The sequence below is a fragment of the Eurosta solidaginis genome, chromosome 5, assembly GCF_040869045.1.
Source record: "Eurosta solidaginis isolate ZX-2024a chromosome 5, ASM4086904v1, whole genome shotgun sequence".
In the NCBI taxonomy this organism is placed as follows: Eukaryota; Metazoa; Arthropoda; class Insecta; order Diptera; family Tephritidae; genus Eurosta; species Eurosta solidaginis.
The window spans coordinates 248,019,831-248,045,587 of NC_090323.1; the positions used below are offsets into that span (position 1 = coordinate 248,019,831).

Consider the following 25,757-nt stretch of genomic DNA (forward strand, 5'->3'; position numbering starts at 1 on the left):
TTATATGTACATATATTATATACTTTTACTTACCAATATTTGATTTCCTTAAATATAGATTTCAAAAACATATAAAACACTTACCGCAAAATGAACTGGAATGAAAAATTTGAAATGGGTCATTCCAGCCTATACTATAAGGGATTGTTATGACAATTAGTGAAATCGAGAACTAAGTTATTTAGGTCGAGTATCTTCATGCGCCGATCTATTAATTTCAAAAATTTTTTTAGTTATACACTAGGAAAGTCTCACAATTTTATTACATTAATGGCCCGATTCTGAGCGTTACCGGTAAAATAGTACCCAGAACATTATGTAACCGAAAATCGTTACCAGTTCTTTGATTCACGATTCTGGCCAAAGTGGTAACGCTGTCATCACCGAAAAACTCACCAGTGTCTGTGGTGAAATTTAAAAGTTGGTTATCTTCGTTTTACCCATGGCGGAACGATACAAGGTGGCAGCATACAAGGTGGCAGCATGGGACAGCTGAATATAAACTTTTTTTATTTGATTTGATACATCAACTTCCGCGCAGTACGATTTTGACATTTGTCCATCGAATTTACAAAAACAAAGTACATGGAATTTTTGTTTATGTTTGTAGGTATGTCACCATGGCTTTATCGAAAATGTGTCACTCGTAGATACGAGGTTAACGAATAAACGGGACGATGTGTATATATGTACATACATGCATAAGTTTTTACATAGCTATATTGTAATATATACTGTAAAAGTACATAATGTAAACAAATGTGTATAGCAAGAGGCAACACTTTTTTACTATTATCTTTCATTATTTGCGCTTACAATTCTTTATTTTTCAGTATTGCCTTTTTCTAAACAACAGCTGTTGTGTGGTTATTTAGATGTAACCACCTACTTTTGTGGGTAGAAAATTATCCGGCTACTTTCGCGGGTAGAATACCAAAAGGGTGTATAAGTTGCCACATGATTTCGTTACCGTGGTGATGAATGTTGTTACCACAGCAGAATCGGGGCGTTAATGTTTACTTACTTCCCTAAGCGCCATCTGTTGATAAGTAGTTAAATGGTTAGATGTCGTTTTCGAATTGAACATATGCCTCTAGTGTTTAACGGTAGCAAATTACCATGGTGAGATAAATTTTTGCTATGGTGAGAAATCTTTCTAACAGCAATCTGTGAGAAATTGCAATTATTCATCTCAAAAATATTCATTTAAATATATTTTGCTAGAATTTGCCACGATGCCTTGATATTGCATTTAAAATCTATTCTGTGAAATTAAGAAAATTAAGTCGAATCATGTGTAAGATTTGTTTACCAAGATTTTTAACTTTAATGTTCTTATTTAAAGCTTTAATAGAATATGAGTAAGTAGAGTACTATTCGTCTAACTATCCCAACCCTAAATAGCAACCCTACTCAAAAATGTCATTATTGTATTGCGGAGTGAAATACCTTTCGTTTGATACCCATATCGGCATATCTCATGAAATTTTTTTTAATTTCGAATAGGTGGCAACCCTACTCAAAAATGTCCCTATTGTAATGCGGAGTGAAATACCTTTTGTTTGATACTGTAACGAATTTACTGCAAATCCTCTTATTTGCAACCTTCTGCTAAGTTCGAATCACTAAACTGTTGAATAAATAACTCCAATATTTAATAATGCAAAATATCCTTTATTCAAATACTTCACAATAAATAACTCTACTATTACCCGACAGATAGCGTGCTTAATTGAAACTGATTCTAGCGCCTCTACGGTTGCTGCCTTATCTTTGATTTCCTCGTTGAATCTTCTAGGCGCTACTGTTCTAGAATCTACTAGTTCGTTATCTGCTATAATTATAACTACAGATGTACGTGTATATGCGCGTGCGTTTGTGAGCGACACTTCCACAATTATAATTGCATATCTCAGATAAGATATCTGCATGTGTTTGTGCGTTACTTCTCCGCTGCGTGTACGTACATATGTGTAGACCTAATGATTGATTCGTTTATGTAGATACATAATGATTGATTTATGGATGTGCATACAATCACTGCTTAGCATCGGCTTAGAGATGGCAGTACCCCTTAGTGTTGCTAATATTCGTAACACTGCCCTTCACCTAAATCTGATCGTCCCGATCCGACAAATTTCTCGATCTAAACGCTGCTAGCCTCTCCAAATGAACCACTTTCATTTTGGTTCGTGGTTTGCCAATGGTTTGTATGCGGTACACTACATATTTGATCCATTTTACAACTTTGTATGGGCCTTCCCAATTACACTGCAATTTCGGGGACCAACCTTTTTTTCGTTGTGGGTTGTATAAAAGCACCAAATCTCCTACCTGAAACCCTTCCGAATTAATTGCTTTATCGTACCTCGCTTTCATCTTGTCACTCATATTCTTTGCTCGTTGCCTTATCAGATCGTGTATCTCTCTCAGCTCTTCTTCCAAGACACCAGTGGATTTCTTGACATTTCTCTCCGCATCGGCATCCATCCTAAACTGCAAATCAGCTGGCAGACGAAGGTCATTGGCAAAAATTACTTTTTCAGGGGTTTGACCCGTTGTTTCATGCACTGCTGATCGGTAAGCCATTAAGAATAATGGTATGCGGGTATCCCACTCCTTATGGTACTTGTCTACTACTTTCCTTAAATGCTCCTCCAAGGTTCTATTGAAACGTTCTACCATACCATCGGACTGAGGATGCAATCCAGTTGTCCGTGTTTTTCGAATGCCCAATGATTTACACATTTCCTGGAACACAGCTGATTCGAAAAACCTGCCTTGGTCAGAATGTAACTCCATTGGTACACCCAACCTTGCAACCCAATTGTTTATAAACACTTCTGCTACTGTTTCCGCTTCTTGGTTTGGGATTGGGTATACCTCTGGCCATTTGCTGGAATAATCCATAACCACCAGTGCATATTTGTTTCCGCAGTTGCTAGTAGGAAATGGACCTACGACATCCGTAGCGATCCTTTCAAATGGCGCACCTGAGTTATATTGCTTCATCTGGCCATGACATCGGGTTTTGGGCCTTTTCGCTCTGCTGCAAACTTCGCAGTTCGCAATCCACTCAGTGACCGACTGACGGCAACCAACCCAATAGAATCTCTGTTTAATCTTCTCGAGCGCCTTCGTGATTCCAAGATGACCTCCGCTTGGACCATTACAGCTCGCTGAGCACGTCAGGAATCCTCTTTCTGGGAACAACTATCAGTTCCTTCTTGCATTGACCATCCTCACTCTCCCATACTCGATGCAAGCAACCGGATATCAATTCTAAACTCTTCCACTGTGCCCAATATGACTTCGCAATGGGACTCGCTGCTGACATCTCCTCTCTATTTGGTCTTTCGTTTCGTTCGAGCCCTTGCATAACATGTGACAGATCTGTATCTTCTGGCTGACACTTCCTTAGTTTTTCCTTGTCCCATTCATCCACACACGTTATAGTCATTAGCCAGACATCTGTAATGTCTTCTTTAGCCTCGGCCTTTGAACAGTGCTTGCATTCCAAACTACATGGTCTTAGTGACATTGCATCAGTATTCCCATGGGTACTACCTTTCCGATGGTCAATGGAAAAGTCATAGCTTTGTAGACGCTCGATCCACCGTGCCAATTGTCCTTCTGGATTACGGAACTATAGAAGCCATTTCAACGCTGCGTGATCTGTCCTGACGCGGAATCGCTGGCCGTAGAAGTATTTGTGAAAAATTTTAATGCACTCTACCAATGCCAACAGCTCTCTCCGTGTAACGCAATAGTTCCTCTCTGGTTTTCCAATCGAACGGCAACTACCTTCTCCTGTCCATCCTATAGCATATCCACTCGCATCTGTATCTAGAATAAATGTTGCTCCTGGAATCGGATATGCTAACATTGGGGCAGTGCACAAATGCTCCTTAAATGTTTGTAAAACCACTTCTTGCTCCTTCTTCCATTCAAAAGCTTTATTTTTTCTTGTAAGCTCATGAATGCTATGGGCTACGCTGGACAAATTTGGTACAAATCGGCGGTAATATGTGCACAGCCCAAGGAAACTTCTCAATTCATGCAGGTTCTGCGGTCTTGGCCAATCCTTTACAGCCTCTATCTTTTCGTTCGCAGTGCAGATGCCCTCTGCCGTTACCTTGTGACCCAAATAATTTACTTCCTTTTTAAACAGCGCACACTTTTTGGGAATTAACTTCAGACCAGCGCCAGCTATTCCCTGGAAAACTTCCTCCAAGTTCTTAAGATGTTCATCAAAGTTCTTGCCCAATACGATGATGTCGTCCAGGTACACCAAGCATGTTTTCCAATGTAGTCCTTTCAGTACTTGGTCCATGAGTCTCTCAAAAGTAGCTGGTGCATTACAAAGTCCAAAAGGCATCACTGTAAATTGCCAAAGACCACCACCGACACTGAAGGCTGTTTTCTCTTTATCTTCCTCCTTCGATTCAACTTGCCAGTAGCCGCTTTTCAAGTCAAGCGTGGAAAACCATTTCATACCAGATAGCGAGTCCAGAGTGTCGTAAATTCTTGGAAATGTGTAGCTATCCTTTTTCGTAACGTCATTCAACTTCCGGTAGTCCACGCAAAACCTCATTTTTCCATCATTCTTCTTTACAAGTACTATCGGTGAGCTCCATGGACTAGCTGATGGTTCGATGACGCCGCTGTCGCCCGTGATGTCATTTGAAAGATCAGTATTGCTAGCTGAAACGTGTTCCTGGAGCTGTTCACAGTTAATAACTACTTCAGCCTATTGGCATCTTCCCAAAATAGCTCCTTTGGTCAGTTTGAGTGGTGACTTGAACTCATTGAGTACGCTTACCGGAATACGTCCATCTTGTTTTGTCATAGCCAGGGTTTTTCCTACAAGTATGTTCGGTGCTGATTTGTTTGCTGCTTCGACAGCCCACAATTTGTTTGTCCCACAATCTCCATCAACATTTGCCCAGATGACTGCTTCGGATTTTGGTGGTATTTGCTGACTCTCTTCCACCAGCACTCGTTTACTGCTGTAGCCTCTCTCGTAGCCGAAATTAAGTGGTACACCCATGTTCTTATATCGCATCGTCTTGCTTTGCGTGCCGATCTTGATGCCCTGGTCGATTAAGAAGTCCACTCCAATTATGATTTCATCAACAATCTCTGCCACTATAAAATTGTGTACTACCGTGACGTTCCCCGCACCCGTATCGACAGTCAGTAAACGTTCCTTTCCATCCACATGTCCTCCGACAGTAAGATTGCTTGACCTTCTTCCAATTTGTGAGATAGATACTATGGGGCATTCAATTGAGGGAGCCAGCTGTCGCCCCTTGCGGTTGACTCGCTTTAGTTTAACGATTGATTGGTCTTGGAGATCTGCTCATCTCCTTCAGCTCTGCCTTTACGTCCACCCACATTGTTGGAACTGTTAGGGTTGGTGTTGCAATAACGCGCAATATGCCCTGGCTTTCTACACTTAAAGCATTTGACTGCATCATTATTCTTCTGCTGCGTACCCTTCAATGCTTCCAAAATTGTGTCTACCCAGTCTGGCCTTTGCACTTCCACACGATGAGCTTTGTATGCGGGCTTATTCAAAAGCGACGCTGTTTCTTGAGTGAGTGCATGGGATACCGCTTCTGCGAATGCGGGTTTTTGGTTTGCATATGTCGCTTCGTTTCTACGTCCCGTATGCCATTTATAAAACTCTGGATTTTTACCTTTTCGGGTGCGTGCGCATTTGCCAAATGAGCCAACCTTTCAACATCCGAAGCAAACTCTTGCAAAGTCTCATTAGCTTTTTGGTAACGGTTTTGCAATTCTATTTGATGTATCTGTTTTCTGTTTTCGCTTCCGTACCGTCGTTCTTCAGCGGCTATCAATGCGTCATAACTGTTCCATTCGTACTCTGGAATATTCTATAAGATTTCGGCAGCTGGTTCTTTCAATGCTACGAAGAGTGCAGCAACTTTATCCTCAGCATTCCAGTTGTTCACGGTCTTCTCAAATTGTAGCTTAAAGACTTGGAAAGGAACAGAACCGTTAAAGGATGATGTTTTTACCTTTGGATTACTCGTTGAAACTGCTCGGCGATTTAGGTGCAACTCCTGTATACGATCTTTTAAAGCATCTATCTCGGCTTCCATTTTATCTTGTCGTTCACTAAAAGCCCCCAGCTGCGATGAGACTTTTTTTCCTGTGCTTCCAGCTTCGTTGAGATACGCTCTTCCTGTGCTTCGAATTGTAATGTTATGCCTGCCTCTTGCTCTTTTAATTGTTCTGCAATTTGTGGCGCCACGTATGTTTTCTGTTCATCCAATTGTGCTTCAATCTTTGCTGTTATACGTTTCTCCTGCGATTCCAGCTGAGATGACATTTGCGACAACATTTCGGATATACGTGTCTCCTGTGCTTCTATCTTGGATGTTATACGGTCTCCTGGGATTCTAGTTGGGATGCCATATTTGTTGATATTTGTGATGACATTTCTGTTATGCGTGTTTCCTGGGTTTCCATTTTTGCCGATATCTGTGATAACAAAGCCAATATCGCATTATTCTCGCTGCTTGCGACTGGACTCGGACTTCCGTTCTTCTCTTAAATTTTTGTTGTTGTCTCGTCCCCATCAGGATACAAGACATACTCGTCCACATCAATTCCTTGGACCCAGGAGACCACACAACGAGGGTTATATACCCTTGCTCTGCTCTGGAGATAGAAAGCTATATATATACCAGAGGTACCACCAAGGATTTTTGTTTTGTTTTAACGATATGGTCTCCAAACGAAAGACATGAACAAATGATGCTTTTTATTTCAATAACTTATTCTGCTCCGGAGGTATTGGCCTAAACTGGGGTCCAGATAAAAGGTAGACGTAGATGGTAAGGGCAACAGTAGAAATAGAGGCAAAGTTAGAAAGGAAAAGGAAGATGGTAAGAAAAGACATTAGTGTGATGGAGGGAGACGGAAAATATTTAAGGAGGGGAGAGCTACAGGAGCAGAAAGATGGAAACATCTTTGTGTTCATTTTAGACTTTTCAGGTAAACAAAATTCAGAGAGGACAATGTCTGTCGAAAAATCCTTAAATCACTTGATAATTTCAAGATAACGTACGAGGCAGTTGGCCAGCCGATCATATGCTATGCATCGCCAGCAGGCCCAACGAGAGGGAGGGGGGAATGGGGGGATTCCCCCGGGCCCGGGGTTTGTGAGGGGGCCCGCGAATAAGCCAAGTATTTTGCTATTATCGTTGATGCTATGCCTGATGCTGGTCACGTTGACTACGTTCATTTTGCGCTAACTCCATTTCAATTCGAAAGCAACAAATTTTACAATTCAAGAATGGTTTTTGGCTTTCGTGGATTTTAACTAGAGCTTAGGATTTCTTCTCGAACACAAGGGAGATTTTTGAGACCCGAGAAATCGAGAACTCGTCTTCTCGCGAGATTCTCGAATCTCGAGATACTCGTAATACTCGCGAGTTTTTCTACTTTCAATTAAGTCGCTGCATTGGCAGCATTCTATACATGTCGGTGTTTTTTACTTGTGATTTTGTGGACATTTTCGCTTCTGCTCCAGAAGAAGGCGAGACTAGCGCAAAATCTCTTTCCGAACTAGTTCGAGAAATCGTAAGCTCTAATTGTAACCAAAAACTGGTCAGGAAATCGCTGATTTAATTTGCCATACTCTAGGTAAACACGAAATCCCATTAAAAGATTGTCGTGCATAAGGGTACGAGAACGGCGTCAATATGAAAGGAGCTTACAACGGCGCACAACGTCACATTCTCGACAAAAACTCGAATGCTGATTACTCACCTTCTACAACCCACAGTCTCAATTTGTGTGTGTGTTGTTGATGCAGCAGAATGTTGTACGGCTGCAATTAGTTTCTTCGGGGTTGTACAAACATGTTTTACTATTTTCAGCAGGAGTCCACAACGGTGGGACATCCTAAAAAAAGCACCGAGCTCTCTTCACAGTCTTTTAGACATTAGGTGGTCGGCTAGAATTGGGCAATCAGACCATTCGCAAACCATGTTCCAGGATTAACACAAGCACTAAACACATTACTTAAGCTAAATTTGACTGCACAAGCATACGGAGATGTTACCGGCATTCTCAAGTAAATAAACAAGTTCGAATGTATCTTGCTGTCCTCAATTTGGTTCAAAATACTGACTACCATTAATGAAATAAACGTCGTACTCCAAGCTAGCGACGCCACCATAGATGTTGAGGTCCGACATCTAGATGCCTTATTAGCTGATTTGAACTTGATCAGGAACCAATGTGAGACAATTTTAAACGAATGCAAAACAGTTGCTGTTCAATTAAACATCTCGCCAAAGTTTCCGGACATTCGAAAGATAAAACCCAAAACATGTTTTGAAAATAACGGAAATGAGATGATTGCGGATGATCCAGAGTCTGCTTTCAAACACAATACATTCTTGGTGATCGTTGATTCGGTAATCACTGGCATTACTGAACGATTTGCAGCAATGAGAAATTTGAACGAGACAATTTTCTTTTTGTGGCAATTTGAAGACATGGATGAAACTACGGTTCGGGTGAGTGCAGCAAAATTTGCCGAAAAATACAAGTCGGGCGTTTCCCAAAGCTTAGAATGCAAAATAATTAACTTGAAACACACTGGAATTGCTAAATGCCATCTATGCTCAAAATCTGTATACAATTTTCCCCAACATTTGTGTTGCTTTACGTATCTTTTGCACTATACCTGTCACTGTAGCTAGTGCAGAACGTTCCTTCAGCGTCCTTTCAAAAATCAAAAACTTTCACAGATCGTGTTCACCTCAAGAGCGAGTTTCAGGACTTGCCACGCTTTGTGTTGAATCCGTTTTGGCAAGACAGTTAAATCTTGATAGTATTATAAAAAATTCTGCAGCGAAAAAAGCAAAAGAAAGGCCACTCATTTATATCCGAACCTTCTAATTCAAATTTATAATCATCATTATAACTATTTATCAGAAATGTACTAAAATGTTACCAAATAACTAGAAAAGATTGCTTGAAACAATATGTAGCTGTTAAAAGAGAATTTTATTTCTACGTTACATTAAAAGAGTATAAATAGTAAATATTCTGTGTTAATTTTATTTTCAGCTCTTAGTCCAAAAATCATTTAGTTGATGTGGCAAAAATTTTTTTTTGATATAATCCATGCATGAATGAGACGTCATTAATTCAAGTTAATCAAATGTATTAGTGGATTTTTTATAGGGGCCCGTAAATTGTTTAGTCCCGGGCCCGGATTTTCTCGCTACGGCCCTGATCGCCAGTATGGTCGGATGCCTTTAGGGACACACACTGACGAAAGCTGCCGGCCTGGTATTCTCGCATTCATGACTGCCTTTTTCCTTTTTGTGGTCGTACCTTGTTGGAACCGCTAGTTTTCTTTGATTAAAACCAGCTCCTGGGCGCCGCATGCTCTGCAACGTCAGGGCAAAAGAAGGCCTGGCGAATTTCCGATGCGGTCGGCATCTATAAACAAAAGCTGTAAGCTTGAACAAAGGCGTATATCCACAATTTTCTTCATTCGAAAATACCATTCCTAATGTAGTCGCTTTAGCTGATGGATCTTGGTATTAAGGCCCGAAAACGACCTATCGCAAAATGGAAATATTTCCCAATGTCCCTGGTGACACTGATACAACTGAATACTATAACAGAAGTAAAATAAAACTTGTATACTTTATTAAATTAAATGTTTTGTATGCTGTCTTAAAACAGGGACTGTTTTACACGATTGACAAAAATTAAAATTAATTCATAAAATTCATTTAAATTTGTTAACTTCATATATATAGGTTTATTTTTTAGCATATCGACTGCTGAGTGGAACACCTCGGCTGCCAGTTCGAAAGCGCTCTATTTCAGAAGCATCTAATCAAACAAATTATGTAAGTGTAACATACGTATAAGTTGTTTACTAATATATTTAAGCAAATGAATTTGATTCAATATATTTCAGCATTTTTCAGGTGCTTCACAACATATTAGGCTCACGCTCTCCCATTTTTATACAACAGATGCACTGATTATACAAAAGCGTGAATTCCTTGGCTTAATGAGCATTTAATTTCTCCGATATCATAATTTTTATATCTTCGTAAAATTTTCTTTTCAACTCTAACTTTTTTTCATAATAATTCTCCTTCGCACTCTTTCTTTTTCGAGGATTGCTTGTTCCAATAATCAAAGGTACTCGGTTGGAGGCTACATAGCACAATGACTCTGGGCTGGACGATGGTACATCTCCTAAAGGATCGCGATAGTAATTCGACAAACCCCTTGACGTGGAAGTTATATTACGCAGAGACTCTGTGTTCGATGATGTGTTTTGACTGGATAACAACAGGGGATCAGGAAGTATACATGGCTCTATCAATAAATAGAAACAAATATTTAATTTAAGAGAAACTAATAGATGACCAATTAGTGAAATATTTACCAACAGCAGCCAACGAGCACCTATCAGATAATGGTCTTTGCATTATTAAGCCCAAATAGAGGGCGTGAGAATTTGAGATTATTGGCTCACGGCCAAAAATCTCATCCATTTCTTCCATAAATAGAGCTTGGCAATATGTCGCACCGGTCTGCCTGTTGTTGTCTTTGGCACTTTTATTAGCGATCAAAAGCGTGCGCATCTTCGCCTCCAATGCCTCTATTGTTACAGTGGTATCCTACAAAGCCAGTATAAAACATAATCAACCTTTTGAATACAAAATTTAGTAAAAGAAACATACCGAAAAGCCTTGTCCAAACATATCTTCCAACACGTTCACGAAAGCATACTTCTTTTTCCTGCTATGCTTAATCTCGTCCTTTCGGGCACGGTAGCACTGCAACAAAAGAAGCGTCTCTTCCCTCGTCCAAAGTTTTCTTGATCCTTTTCTGAAAAAATTTAGTACCCATGCATAATGTAGAAATTTTTATGATATTTACACAAAACTACATACATTTCTCCTGCTGACATTATGTTTTTTAATTAGGAATGGTAAAACAGACTAAAAAAGTAGATAAAAATACTTATTGAAACTTGGAAGTACTGATTTTATATTCTACTATTTCATAGATGAATGGATTTGCGACTCTTTGTTTCGAGAGAGCGCTGTCAAAATACACATTTTTTATAACATTGCCAATCCAAATAAAAATTAATAGATCTGAATATGGGGATTTTTGACATACATTTCGGAGATTATAGTTTCATTCATTTAATAAAATGGTAGCCGTAAAATATTCATTTCTTTAAACTTATTTTACAATAGTACGACTAGTTAGAGTTAAATATAAACAAATCTAAGTAAAATTTACATTTAATTAAATTAATTAGTCAAATATTGTAACGCATTTAACTCACAGTGAAAACCAAATCTTCTTTTGAAATTTGAGTAAATCGGACCTACTATATAATAGCCGTGTTTTTTTTTACACGCGTATACGTTTCGTTTGCGCGTGAAAAAAAACGCCTATCCTCGCTTACAGCTCCGACACATAAGCAGTTTTTCTTATAGATGAGTTTAACACATGCTTATGAGTAGATTGCACGTATTTTTATGGAGAACGGTAGAATGAGCGACACTGGCGCCATCTGATAATGAAAAGTAGCCAACTCCCCAATTTTGTTCCAAGCAAAGCATAAGAAGAAGAATTTGACATTTGCTTTGGCTAAGGGTGTTGGCACATTTTGCAAGTGTAATTATTTTTCCCACTGGTTGGTAAAATCTCTAACATTTTTCGCAATTGAAAACTGCAATACGACACAAAATAAGTTAGCAAGTATTTTTGGTGTATAGGGAGAATGTTTATAACAGTGCTTTGCGAAATTTTGTATGTGAATGGGCAAGGCGTAATAAACTTCAATTGCCAAGTCTGAAGTTCCTTCATATTTACAAACGCAACATCTTGGTTGATTGTTGCGATGTTATTGGAATGCATAAGCTTGTGTTAAACGCATCTATATGAAAAATGTCATTGTGTCACGGCCATTAGATAATGTTTAGGAGACCCATATAGTGTTTGTGGTTAAACAACTAGTTACAGCAACAGGGTGTACCGAAAAGCGGAGACACAACGATCTGATGGTCATAGGGTATGACATATAGCTCAATCAGTTACGATGAATTGTGGACACACATAGAATACTTAGAATTAGTGTAGAGGGTGAAACAAAGACACATATTTCAGTTACATCTGAGTATAATGCGTATTGAAATGTAGTAGGACAAAATTTAAGCGCAGCAATTTCAGAGGTGTATTTAAAGTTTGTCGCTTAGCAGTCCATATAAAGTTTAAGCGTAAACGGTTATACGCGTGTTAAAAAACATGGCGAATAGTTAAATCATTTAGTGGATGGGGCTTACCTTACATGTCTGAAGTTCCAGGTTCTGTGATCAAAATCGACGGATTCCATCGGGGCTTCATATTCACAAAACCTGTTTTAAGTGACAACTTTTGAATGGGAAATAATATTTACCCTACACCTTCGAACTAAACATATTTACACTAAAACAAGTATTTTTATCTTTTTTCCCATAATTTTTGAACGCATTTCTACAGTTGTAGGTCAAACTAAAGTTTACCGAAATTTTTGGCCCGTTTTTGTTTTAGCTGGCACATTTTTTATTCCGGCACCCGCTTCAGCTGGCGCGAGGGATTTATTTGTGATTGTTGCCAGCACAAATTTGAGATAAATCCCTCGTGACAGCGAAAAAAATGGTAACGTAAACAAATGTTTCGTATCAATTCATCTATGACTAGTTGATAAGTGACAAAAAACTTGTCTCTTAGCAGTCCTAAGCGTAAACGGATATACTCGTATAAAAAAACACGCCTAATAACAACAACAACAACATGAGGAAACCTAAAGCAGCTGTGAAACTAATAAATAAATGCAAAATTATTTATACTTCCAGCAACGAGAGTGTCAGCCAAACTCATTAATTTAAGCAGAGAGTACCTACGAACTCTTACTCGGTACTATACGGGACACTGTAGTCGCTTTTGTGAGCTGGAGGATGACCCGGGGGTTCACATTCTTTGCGAATGTGACGTTCTGAAACTCTCTCTAAAGGTCACAGTAGATGTAGGCCTAATAATAAAAATAATAATAGTGTGCCAAACCATTCACCCATCGGCGCTTGGAAAACTTTATACGAAATGAAAAAATTGTTTCTAAATTTACTTTGTGGTGGGCGCTTTCTTTTCTTTTATATTCACCTCAACAGCAAAAATCTCTCAACTGCATTGAAACCCACCAGATGGCATCACTAACCAGCGTTGCCGTTTTGTTACAATTGTATCATTCTTGATACATTTTTTTTTAAATTTAGTGAATTGATACATAGATACTCTTTTGTTACGAAATGCCCTATTTTAGCCGTGTTTTTTAACACGCGTATATCCGTTTACGCTTAAACTTTATATTGACTGCTAGTCGACAAACTATAAATACACCTCTGAAATTGCTGCGCATAAATTTTGTCCTACTAAATTTCAATACGCATTATACTCAGATGTAACTGAAATATGTGTCTTTGTTTCACCCTCTACACTAATTCTATGTATTCTATGTGTGTCCACAATTCATCGCAACTGATTCAGCTATATGTTATACCCTATGGCCATCAGAGCGTTGCGTCTCCGCTTTTCGGTACACCCTGTTGCTGTAGCTAGTTGTTTAACCACAGCCGCTAGATGGGTCTCCTAATCATTATCTAAGCGAAGATAGGCGTTTTTTAACACGCGCAAACGAAACGTATACGCGCGTGTTAAAAAGCACGGCTTTTGATACATTTTGCTTATTTCTCTAAATTAATTTTAAATTTGCATAGGGACAATTAAAACAAAACAACAAATAAAATAATAAAAAAAAATTTTTAATTATACGTTTTTATTGAAAACAATACTTACATGAAGTAATAATAATATTAAAAGATAGAAAATAATTAGGTAGGTCCTAGGTACTAGTCATGACACTCCTCATCAATCTAGGGCGTTGATCGGACAATTAAATAAGTATTATTTTTAATTCATGTAAGTATTTTTTCCAATAAAACCGTTTAATTTAAATTTTTTTTTATTATTTTATCTTCAAGTTTTTAGTCTTTATTTAATTGTCCATTATTTCTCATTCTACTTAGTTCATTTAGTGACTCATTATTACAAGGTCTCTTTCCTGACAATTTGTTACAATCTAAGTCCTGAATACATAATCCTTCCAAAGACTTTATTCGACTCTGCGCCACGTATGCTCGTCTCTCCTCGAACTCCAAAATATTTTGATGTCACTTCTACCGGACCATATATGTAATACTCCTATATTGCTACAAAGAGCCAGGTACATTCCCAAACATCAGAGTGTCGATATATTGCCGTTTAAACGTTTTTGTTTTTGTATTCAATAATCGAATGTACCTAAATTTAAGTTTTTTCTTGTCACATTTATGCTGCTACAATCATAAAAATTTTATAGGCTGTCTTGTTTTGATTTCGAATTCAAAACATATTGCGAGCATTCTCTATTAGCAATATAGGAGTATTACATATATGTACCGGGCTGTATGTAATATTTGTTCCAAATATGAGCCAAATCGACATTATAGGTCGCTTTTTATTCATGTATGTATTATGTGTTCCAAATATGGACCAAATCGGACGACAAATACGAACATTTTGAATATCTCGATCTTTGTGCCACCTAGCGGCGATTTTTTTCACAGGCCGTTTTCTATTCATATATGAGCCAACTCAAACATTATAGGTCGCTTTCTATTCATGTATGTATAATGTGTTCCAAATATGAGCCAAATCGGACCACAAATACGATTTGTGTGAATATCTCGATCCTTGCGCCACTTAGCGACGATTTTTTTTCTCATTATTGCATTGTCATCGGGTTCCGAACTATATTCCAAGGTTCAAGCTTGTAGCTTATCGGGAAGTTACTTAAATTTAAATTACAAAATTCGTTCACAACGGCCGTGCAGCCTGTCAAGTAAACCTATATAAAACCGTTTAAAAATGGTTGCCGTTGTGGGTTTGATACATTTTGATAAATTTTTTGCTTGGAAATTGATACATTTTCTTCGAAGCTCGCGGCAACGCTGTCATTAACATATGACAGACAGGCTAATAACGAAAATGACACAGACACAAAACAGAAAAATTAAACCAACAACAAAAGGCACGTAAGTAATAAAGCGTCTGGAATCTATCTGGCATGGAAATAGTTATAAATAAATGTTTAAATACAGAACTTGAATTACATCAAGCGGGACTGAGTAAGTGTGTAGTATAAAAGAGAAATTAGAAGAATAGTTTCGAAGTAAGAATTGAAGCTGGTAAGCTCGCTAAACAAACGACAGCTGCTGTTTCATCTGAACTTTCACTCCAATTTGTTAATGACTTTGGAATTGGGTAGGTGCAAGGAAGTAAATTTCGAGGAGTGTAAAACCTCAGTGATTGTAGTTTTAACAACAAAAACTGTACGTAAACTTCATAGCAGCAAAAGTGAATCGTAAAATTGAAATGCGGTTGCTGCGCGCTGGTGCGTGGTACTTGACTTTGGCGTTGTGCGTCATCTTGTGGGCACGTCACTGTAGTGGATATTTTGCAGCCTACGATGAATTGGAAACAAATAAAAATTGCTTTTGTGAGGTGAGTGACAAGCCAGTAAACTTAATATTTGCTAGTACTGTTTTGCTTAAGTTAATATTTGTTTTTTACCCACAGCTGCAGGGCTCTATAAAAGATTGCAGTTGTACTGTCGACACAGTAGACCATTTTAATAATATAAAGATATATCCACGCTTAAAATCGTTATTGGTCAAAAATTATTTTCGCTTTTATAAAGTGAATTTGAAAAGGACATGCCCTTTTTGGCCGGATGATAGTAAATGTGCGATACGCTTCTGCCAGGTACAAAATTGTGATGAACATCATATACCAAAAGGTATTAAAGATGAGGTTGATAATGCAAAGTTGGCAGCCTTTAAGGTAAGTAAACATATAAGAGGTTTTGTCTTAATTATTTTATGTATGGAGTGTGTAGCTTATCATGTACTGCAAAATTTGCATGTGATGAGATTATTGCTTTCGGAGTTGTACCATTTCCAGCAACGCGCCACGTTAATAACAATGTGTAACTATGTATGTTCTTGTACGAATGTATGTAAATTGCTTTATCAACAACTGAAATAAGTACATACTGCTAATCATTGTATTACACATATAACGTTTCATATTGATGGGGGCCGAAACCGTCATAAATCATTATATTAAACGTTATCTTAAGTGTATATATGTGTATATGTGCTTTGTTGTTGCTGCAGCTTACGCCTCCCTGTCCTACTTGAATGTTTGTTATGCCATTTTTTAGCCACCGACCAAATATACCTCCACATTAATCACTACGGGGCCTCGCAGACAACAAAACACTTTAATGGCTTAAACCTACAAACTGTTGAACAATCTAAACTACTGCATATGACGTTCAGCCATATTTCCTACTTCAAACCACGTGCATCGACAATTGCTTCAAAAGTACAGAGCGGTAACAGACCCATCAAGTAGCTTGAGCGTCGCTCTTGGGGGGAAAACGATGTTGACGACATAAAGTAACAAGCGGTCCTTACGATACATCTCTTTATGACGTCTGAACTTAGAGATACCGAATAGCTTAAAGTTTAAGAGAGTAATAAAATGCCGAGCTAGCAAGTGCTGCTAAATTTTAACCAACCCTGTGGAAACTGCTAATTTTCTCGGATTCCCTCACACCATTTTAATGACAATACTGGACTGGTCGCACCGATTCGATGGAACGAATCATCGCTACAACAGTTCTCCCTATCGGAATGACCAGGACCTCACCGGTCAAATGCTGCTTCAGTAAGCAGGGTAAAGTACAAGCTGAGACAACGCCCTTAAGGCAATCCTCTTTAAATTATCTTATATGGCAAACATGTCCCAGAACCTAAAAATTTCCTTGCCTTAATTAATATAGTATGTGCTCATCCGCGGATTATTACCAGCAACTCCTTGAAACCGGACCTCTGCCTAGGCACATATAAAGGCAAATGTTTGATTGGTTGGCACAAATTTTGTCGTATATGTTCGAGCGAACATTTTATAAAGTTATGCTTTGCATGCTAGCCAGGAAAGAAGGTCCGAGTTTTCAGGAAGGTAATTGAGAACAGGCCACTTCCCTAATTCTGCAAATGCCCGCCAATTTTGGTTACCACTCATTTTTTGGTCGTTCGAAGACTGGTAGGGAAAATCAACCAACAGGTGGTCCTAAGACACTGATGCGTCCAACGCAATTGTACCTATGGGGCTAGCGGCCGTATAATTTAACTGTCACGTTACTAACATTTTAAAAGAATTTTCTTGGAACCGATTTGATATGAGCACGTTGGAAATTCTACCTTTTTCCACACCAAATATTTATCTTTTCATTTTCTTCTTATCATTAGTACACCAGAGAAGCTCAATCATCTGAATGTTCTGAAGCCGAAGATTATAATAGCGTTTTAAGTTATTTGGACACAAGTCTCAGTGATCAAGCACATCGCGAATTCGAACGTTGGGCTAGACATGATGAGGCGGAAGAAGATTTCTGTATATTAGAAGATCAGCATAATGGTTCTGAATATGTAGATTTACTTATAAATCCAGAACGATATACCGGTTACAGAGGTGAATCTGCTCGTCGTGTTTGGCGTAGTATTTACATGGAAAATTGTTTTGGGCGTAAAAATGAAACGAAATCCCTCTCCGATTTTTTACCACATTTAGACTTGGATAAAGTATGTTTGGAACAACGTGCCTTCTATCGTATCATTTCAGGCTTACATAGTAGCATCAATATACACTTGTGTGCAAAATATTTACTATCCGAATCAAAAGATTTCCTCGATCCTCAAGGTATCTGGGGTGCAAACATAGAAGAATTCAAACGTCGCTTCAGTCCAGAGACAACAAATAATGAAGGTCCACATTGGTTAAGAAATTTGTATTTCATCTATTTAGTGGAATTGCGTGCTTTAGCTAAAGCGGCGCCATATTTAAGACGTGAAGAATATTATACAGGTATTGCGGAGGAAGATGACGAGGTGAAATTGGCTATAAATGATTTGCTTGCGATTGTGGAGTGAGTATTTTTGTTTAGTGGTGGAAAACAAATGCGATAAGCTTAAAATCTCCAAAATAAATCATGTGCGCCTAACAGTATCCTATGTATAGTTGCACGAGTATATACATATTTTCAGCATGAGTAGCGATAAGTGCCGCATACTTTTAGGCGCACCTGAATTATCATCATTTGCAGCTCCGGTGATGTTCAAAATTAGATACATCATTGCAGAGGAAAATAACAGAATTCTTGTGTTTTGGCAGAGAGGATAGATACAATAAGAGACGTCAGTTCATACAATTAGCGAAATTTATTTGTAATGTCCCATTTGAGGGCTAATTTTAAATTGCTTCTACACATTTTCATGAGGTATTTTTGATTTTTTTTAAAGGATCCTATTAAGCAATTCATCCTCTTTCCAACAATCACAATATATATTAACAAAAACTTCTTAAAAATATGTAGAAGGCAATTTTGTAATACCCGCCAATCAAGTACATTACAAATAAAAATTTAAATGACGTCTCTTATTCTATCTATCCTCTCTGGGTTTGGCAGAGGAAGTGCTGGTGAACTTTTTTATTTGCTTATTTCTTTTACAGATCATTCTCCTCACATTTCAATGAGAACGTGCTATTTTCGAATGGCGTTGCGTCGCTCAAATTTAAAAATGAGTACAAAGAAAAATTTCGAAATATATCCAGAATAATGGATTGTGTAGGTTGTGATAAATGCAGGCTGTGGGGGAAATTGCAGGTAATCATTTTTTTCATTTGCTATTTACGTAATTTTATTACATAAATTCTCGCTACTTTTCAACAGACGCAAGGCCTCGGCACAGCGTTAAAAATTCTCTACTCTGAAAAATTAAATGTAGCTACAGAGAGTGGCTTATGGGAACATCCACATATAGAAGCGAATCCGATATTCAAGCTAAGACGTACCGAAATAGTTGCATTATTTAACGCATTTGGCAGGTGAGCTGTGCTCTCGACATAAGCGAGTCTAATCATATAAAAATCTGTGATTTTCCTACTTTCTTTTTAGGCTGTCAGACAGTATATTCGAAGTAGAAAATTTCCGAAAACTGCTGCGGTAATAAAAGTCATTACGTAGACGTGTTTAAAGTCACTTAAAGTGCATTTGCATTACAAGTCAGCAGTTATCAATGTTTACTCATGTAGTATTTATTTAACCGGTAGTAAAAAAACCTGCAGTAACAATACAAAAATTGTAAAAAAAACCTATACCGGAAATGGTTTCTTCTCTTTTTTTACCTCACATACTCGTGACTTTATTTTAATGAATGAGATCTAAAACGGCATATGGATATTATATATAAAATGATATTTTCTTATGATTTAATCGGGGATTGCCCGTATTGCTTTTTTTTTTTTTTAAATGTATGAAAACATTTATTTGAAGCAATTTTTTAATTTTTATAATTAAATTAATAATTTGGGAAAATTTTAAACAACTTGAAAATATGCAAAAAGAAGGCAATTGGGAAAAACTTTACAACAACTAAGGTATGACGTAGCTGAATGCGTTTGTAACCACATCAACTATCGTAGGAGTGCGGTTTCTACTCCCACTCCCGGGAGAAAAGGCTTTGAAGAGATTTACAAGGTATAATCGAAACAGCTGTCGCCTTGTGCGTCCTGATGTCACGTTGTTTAAAATTTTCCCAAATTATTAATTAAAAGATATTTTCTTACATTTAAGCTAATTTATTTATATATATTATTTATAAAAAGAATTGTTACTTTACTTGTACGTAACCCCTTTTGTAACTATAATTAGTCGTCGGCTGAGTGAAATATCACCCTGTATCGGCTGCCAGTTCTAAAATCCCCTATTCGGTTGAAGAGATGAAGAATGATATTCCACACAGCAGTCGAAATAGTGCAATCATTTTTCATAGCACAGTGAAATTGCGTGCTAAGCCAAAATGTTGTTGGTTTACGGATATGCAAATAGTATGCGTACTTGTAAAAAATAATGAAAGAACAAAAACAGAAGAAATCATCAATGTGAAAACTAGCTTTATTGTGTTATCGAAAGATTTTTAAATGGTAGTAGTATGTATTATAAATATTTGTATGTATGATCAGAATACACAAATCATGTCTGTAGTTTGTGCGTTAATAACAAGGATGAAAATTAAAGCGAATTATTATTGGAAATAAATGTAATTAAGTATTTTAAAAAGTTTCGACCAGATAGTCACGTGGAATATTCCTAACCCAAGTTTGAACTGAAAAGATCTACAGTTAGACTCAGTGTTAGCATTTTGAGTTTTAGAAAGCACCTTTAATCAGTAAGGACTACAACATTGAAAAAATACAAAATTGATTCCTTAAGACAAGAACACGCGAGGCGAGCGTAACGCGATTTCGGCTCGTGAAGATATTTGTATTTTAATGGTTCTATTTTTGCTTATAAAACTTTCATTTCTTCCATTCCAATAAACACAGTACACTCTGGGGCAATAATGACTCAGTTGATCTTTTACTACTTACTTACTACTAACTTAATTGCATGTAACAAAAGAATTAAAACAAAGCGGCTAGGTAATTCTTTGCGAGTGAAAGATGATCCTCCGTCGTAAGCGTCCTATAGAAGCAGAGGAAGCGGGCGGCCCCACTCCGCTAGAAGGACCAGGTGAAAAACGAAACTATTTAGGTGTTACCGTTTGACGCAAGTTAGCGCAGTGAAGAAGCGACTGGCGGCCTTCTTGGGCTGCCATCACAGTTCAAACGTCTAAGCGCCAATTAAGTAAGTCAGCGTTTTCGAACAAAATTAGAGACGAAGTTGTTCTCATCACCATGATTCTTTCAGAACATAAACTGGAGAGTATTAGCGACGTGCTATTCTTCGGGTCGCAGCAGAATACTCTCCACCAATGATTTTTGAAGGTGGACCTTTGCTTCTACTTAAGATTAATAATTAAACATCTGGTTGTGCCTTCACCCCGAACTAACCCAGGGTATTTAAATTTTAAAAAAATATTTCTCCGAGCGGAAGTGTGCGACGCTTTATCTTTATTTTTATCTTTATTTCATATTTATCTTTGTCCTTATATTTATCTTTATTTGTATATGTATCGCTATTTCTACCTCCATCTTTAACTTTATCTCTATATTTATGTTTATCTTTTTGACTTATTTTGTTTTGTTGATTTTCTGAAGGAAAGGAAAAACAATATTGTCACAACGAAAGCGGACAAAGGAAACACCACTGTGCTAATCGAAAAAGAGAAATATATATCCAAATCCGAAGATCTCATAGAGGAAATGAAATGTCGTAGAATAAGAGAGGATCCCACAGATGAATACCAAAAACAAATCAAAGGTGCTATAAACAATGCATCAAATATAGTAGATTCTACTGATTGAGCTACCAAAAATCCACAAGCCGGACACGCCAATGAGGCCCATCATAAATTTTAAATCGGCACCATGTTACAAACTGTGCAAATATTTAAAAACGATATTGAATGATACTCTGGAGCTAAGGAACGAATATGCAATAGCTAGCACAACAGAGCTAATAGAGAAACTTGAGACCGTAGAGCTAACAAAGAACAGCAAATTGGTATCTTTTGACAAAAGATTTATACCCATCAATCCACTATCGGAGACTTTGGACATAGTTAGCTCAACAATAGTTCATAATACAAAAAACAAAGTGAAAAGTATGCAAATCACAAATACGCTAAGAACCACTTTACGTCAAAACTATTTTCAATTCAACAATAAAATATATACACAAACAAACGGTCTTGGAATGAGGAGCCCCACATCAACAATTCTTATGGAAGTGTTCATGCAAAATCTGGAAGAAAAGTACATACAGAAGCTGAAGTCCAAATTAGGCATGTCATTTTATGCTAGATACGTGGATGACATAATAAGCGTTTTAACTACTAATAACGAAGAGCTTTTACTGGAGTACCTCAACAAGCAGCACGGAAACATAAAATTTACAATAAAAAAAAAAAAAAAGACGGTGGAATCAACTATCTAGACCTCACGATAAATATTGATAAAGAAGCCAAAAGGTTTACCTATGACATATATAGAAAGCCAACGGCCACCGACACAATAATACATAATACCTCAAATCACCACCAACAGCATAAAAATGCAGCATTAAGACACTTGGTACATAGACTTGAAAGAACACCTCTTACACAAGAGGCATATAAGAGAGAACTTGAGGTCATATATAATATCGCTGCAAACAACGGATATAAAAAAGCTCAGAAGGACAAATGGAGAACCATAAAGAAATAATGAAAAGGAAAATAAAAGCTGGACGACTATGACATATACTGGAAAATCAACATATAAATTGGCAAACTTCTTTAAAAAATACAACATTAACACAGCATTCAAAACATCGAACAATCTAGGGCGGAAACTAAGAACTAACACTAACCCAGAGGATCCGTTTAGCAGCTACGCCGTATACAAGCTTACCTGCGGATGCCAACATAGTTACATAGGGCAAACAGAACGGCAAATAAGAACGAGGTTCAGAGAACATATTAGAGATTACAACAAAAAAATAACGAATCCAAACATTATACCCGAGTCTAACTTCTCGAATCACATGGTCGAGAATGAATGAATACATCAATAAAACAGTTAGGGTTCTTCATATACAAGCAAAAGGCCGACGTCTCAACGTACTCGAAAACATGAAAATTTACAAACAGAAAACATTCAACGGTTGAATAATAAACGAACAGATAAACACAATTTCTGACACAATAGCCGTGTTTTTTAACACGCGTATATCCGTTTACGCTTAAACTTTATATTGACTACTACGAGACAAACTATAAATACACCTCTGAAATTGCTGCACATAAATTTTGTCCTACTAAATTTCAATACGCATTATACTCAGATGTAACTGAAATATGTGTCTTTGTCTCACCCTCTACACTAATTCTATGTATTCTATGTGTGTCCACAATTCATCGCAACTGATTCAGCTATATGTTATACCCTATGGCCATCAGAGCGTTGCGTCTCCGCTTTTCGGTACACCCTGTTGCTGTAGCTAGTTGTTTAACCACAGCCGCTAGATGGGTCTCCTAAGCATTATCTAAGCGAGGATAGGCGTTTTTTACACGCGCAAACGAAACGTATACGCGCGTGTTAAAAAACACGGCTAATATTCGAGCCTTTAAAACTTGTTTACAAGAAACAAAGTAACCACACAGGTACAACAGACAAACACACAACAACAAATAAAAACAAAACAATTAACGTACCCAAACAACAAACCCACAAAGAAGGTCAATGGACTAAAATTACGGATTTTTACCTGCTCCAGTCAGCCACACAAATCGATCAGTAAAACCACCCTCGGTTCTGAATGAACACACAACTCATAACTAAATATAAACAAGTATCAATTTTGACAATACCTGCTCATGTACCTACGAACTATAAATACAGGACAAACGACAATCCCAGATCAGAACGAAAATCGAAACTGATGATGGCGCAACACCGAAACCGGCTTTTCTCAAAACCAAATTTGACAAGGGATGACGAAAAAGCGTTCCAATATACAACCTTTATCTTTTTCTTTAAAGTAACTTTTATTTTGGTAACTAATTTACTTTTGGTTTTAGCTGTTACATTCCCATAACAACAAAATTTCTTGGTTGTTACTTTACCATAACTACGCTTAAATCGATGTAACAATCAGTGGACGCTAAAAGGTGAAACTTGCTCTGCGCTATTTTAACGGTGAAATTTTCTTGTGACACGAAACCGGCTTTGAAATACTTGGATTGTTTAGATTTTTAAATTCAAAAACCAAAACAAATAAAATTCTGTTAAAAAAAAACTCGAAGTTAAAATGGTACTCCTGCAAGTAAAACGTGGCGACGAGAATCTCTTCATTCACGAGACCAGCGTCGAGGAGGGCACTAGTGAGATCATAAGGGATATCGTGGCTATTTACAACGGTCGCTTGAAAGTCTATCGAATTTGTTCCGAAATTGAAGAGCTTATCGATCATGGTACAATGCTGCCACCAGAAATGATCGGTTTGACTGATGATCAAATTTGCGAGCTAAAATTAAGAGATATTTGGGCTGAGAAGTGCATACCGGCTGGTGGTTTTGTCTACAATAAAGATCCATTAGGGCGTCGCAATGGCCAGAAACCACAAGAAAAAATGTGTGAATTGCTGAAAAAGGCAATGGAAGATGCGAAGAAAATGATCGATAAGGTATTAGTTCCTCCTTGTTATGTAGGTAATAATAGAAAATCATATGACGGACACAACTTTTCAGAAATTAGTAATGGCGCGTCAACCGTTACATTTGAAAAACGTACAAGAGGCTTTAAATTTGTTACGTGGTGCTATCACAATTGTTTATCCGATGCAATTGCCACCACACGACACCATACGCATGGAATTCAGTAATATGGAGGACTTGAGTGGTACACAGGCCTCACGCGAAGTTATCGAGTCGACCAAGGCTCAATTGTGGTTTGCTGGTAAACAAGTTTTACCTGAAAAGAAATTGTACGAATATGTTGGCAAGAATGATAAGACCAAGGTAAGTGCGGGTTTAATACGGATATGTACTTCGTATAAGGGGGAATTGAAACTAAAGTTCGTGGTTACACTTCAGGTTGTTGTTAAATTAAACAAACATGGTGACGGTCCACCTGGTCGCGAGGCGGTATTAACTGAGGAAATACGTAAACGTATGATGGCTGATGCTTTCCGCAGACAAGAAGAGTTGAAGGTAAGTTTCGATACTCTTTTTAGAACCTACCGCTTTCTGTAAAACCCCTGCGATGGCTTTTTGAGACCAATGCTATGTACTGGCTCAGTATCCGAGTATAGTTGTGGAGGTGAATTTAATTATTAATTTTTGCACTTCTACAAGAAGGAGTTTCGGATATATTCAAAACGAGTTTCCAGCATCTAAGCTCCAATTGAATAATCTGATAGCTTATCTCGTTTGCATTTTTCGTGAGTGAAGTTCTACCACTCTCTAAAAGGTGATGGATGTCACTTTTGTGTTTACATTAAAAGCTTAAGTTGTTAAATATCTTAAGTTGTTAAATTTTATGTGGTGGGAATCGTCGAAGGCTGGGTTTGCAATCAGACAAATTAGAATCTAATAAGACCTACTTCATAAATTAATACATTTAAATTTGTTGGTGTTATTTGAATCGGAGACATACATACATGATGGTAAAATGAGAGAAATGAGAATATACCCGCGGTAGGTATGCCTGTCGTAAAAGGCGACTAAAATACCATACTCAAGGGGCTGTGTAGCGCAACACTTTTAGGTTGCCAGCGCAATATATAGCTTCTCCAAACCCAATTGCCAACCTCGCCTATCCGCAACAAATCCTGTTTCACTAACAGACGAGGCTCTGGCCCGCCCCAAGCTCCTCATGGAACTTGGGGGTTGGGAGGGAGGTATGGCCTGAAGGTTTAATTTGGCCATATAAACCGTTCCCGAGATGATCGGGTGCTGTATTGGTTAATGGTGCTGTATTACCGGAGCGTACCGGATCTGTATCCGGCAAAGGACCATCACATCGATCACTCCCCA

General features: G+C 37.8%; 3 protein-coding genes across 3 annotated transcripts; 2 read left to right on the forward strand and 1 right to left on the reverse strand.

Annotated features, from left to right (window-relative positions):
• Positions 1–9,677: 9,677 nt before the first annotated feature.
• On the reverse strand, positions 9,678–11,045 carry LOC137233984 (uncharacterized). The gene is made up of 4 exons (XM_067757569.1): positions 10,974–11,045; positions 10,761–10,908; positions 10,463–10,697; positions 9,678–10,392 (listed from the first exon to the last, which is right to left on the reverse strand). The coding sequence occupies exons 1-4, from the start codon at positions 10,988–10,990 to the stop codon at positions 10,076–10,078; spliced, it is 717 nt and encodes a 238-aa protein (XP_067613670.1). The 5' UTR covers positions 10,991–11,045; the 3' UTR covers positions 9,678–10,075.
• A 4,098-nt stretch (positions 11,046–15,143) lies between these two features.
• Ero1L (endoplasmic reticulum oxidoreductin-1-like protein) lies at positions 15,144–20,359 on the forward strand. Its single transcript, XM_067789493.1, has 8 exons — positions 15,144–15,206; positions 15,273–15,435; positions 15,521–15,675; positions 15,751–16,014; positions 17,490–18,166; positions 18,751–18,904; positions 18,971–19,125; positions 19,196–20,359. Exons 2-8 carry the CDS (start codon positions 15,420–15,422, stop codon positions 19,245–19,247), a joined length of 1,473 nt encoding a protein of 490 aa, XP_067645594.1. The 5' UTR covers positions 15,144–15,206; positions 15,273–15,419; the 3' UTR covers positions 19,248–20,359.
• A 3,584-nt stretch (positions 20,360–23,943) lies between these two features.
• On the forward strand, positions 23,944–24,974 carry LOC137254397 (cilia- and flagella-associated protein 298). Its single transcript, XM_067792027.1, has 3 exons — positions 23,944–24,406; positions 24,471–24,740; positions 24,816–24,974. Exons 1-3 carry the CDS (start codon positions 24,032–24,034, stop codon positions 24,972–24,974), a joined length of 804 nt encoding a protein of 267 aa, XP_067648128.1. The 5' UTR covers positions 23,944–24,031.
• The last annotated feature ends 783 nt before the right edge of the window (positions 24,975–25,757 follow it).

What these genes read in the sequence shown, in the direction of transcription:
- LOC137233984 (XM_067757569.1), bottom strand. An exon ending in TGTTTGGACAAGGCTTTTCG is followed by an intron (nt 10,698 to 10,760) that starts GTATGTTTCTTT and finishes CTGGCTTTGTAG; the next exon opens with GATACCACTGTAACAATAGA. An exon ending in GTGCTCGTTGGCTGCTGTTG is followed by an intron (nt 10,393 to 10,462) that starts GTAAATATTTCA and finishes ATTTATTGATAG; the next exon opens with AGCCATGTATACTTCCTGAT.
- Ero1L (XM_067789493.1), top strand. An exon ending in GATTTGCTTGCGATTGTGGA is followed by an intron (nt 18,167 to 18,750) that starts GTGAGTATTTTT and finishes TTTCTTTTACAG; the next exon opens with ATCATTCTCCTCACATTTCA. An exon ending in GGCTGTGGGGGAAATTGCAG is followed by an intron (nt 18,905 to 18,970) that starts GTAATCATTTTT and finishes ACTTTTCAACAG; the next exon opens with ACGCAAGGCCTCGGCACAGC.
- LOC137254397 (XM_067792027.1), top strand. Translation starts at nt 24,032, where the DNA reads ATGGTACTCCTGCAAGTAAAACGTGGCGACGAGAATCTCTTCATTCAC. An exon ending in CGAAGAAAATGATCGATAAG is followed by an intron (nt 24,407 to 24,470) that starts GTATTAGTTCCT and finishes ACAACTTTTCAG; the next exon opens with AAATTAGTAATGGCGCGTCA. An exon ending in GCAAGAATGATAAGACCAAG is followed by an intron (nt 24,741 to 24,815) that starts GTAAGTGCGGGT and finishes GTTACACTTCAG; the next exon opens with GTTGTTGTTAAATTAAACAA.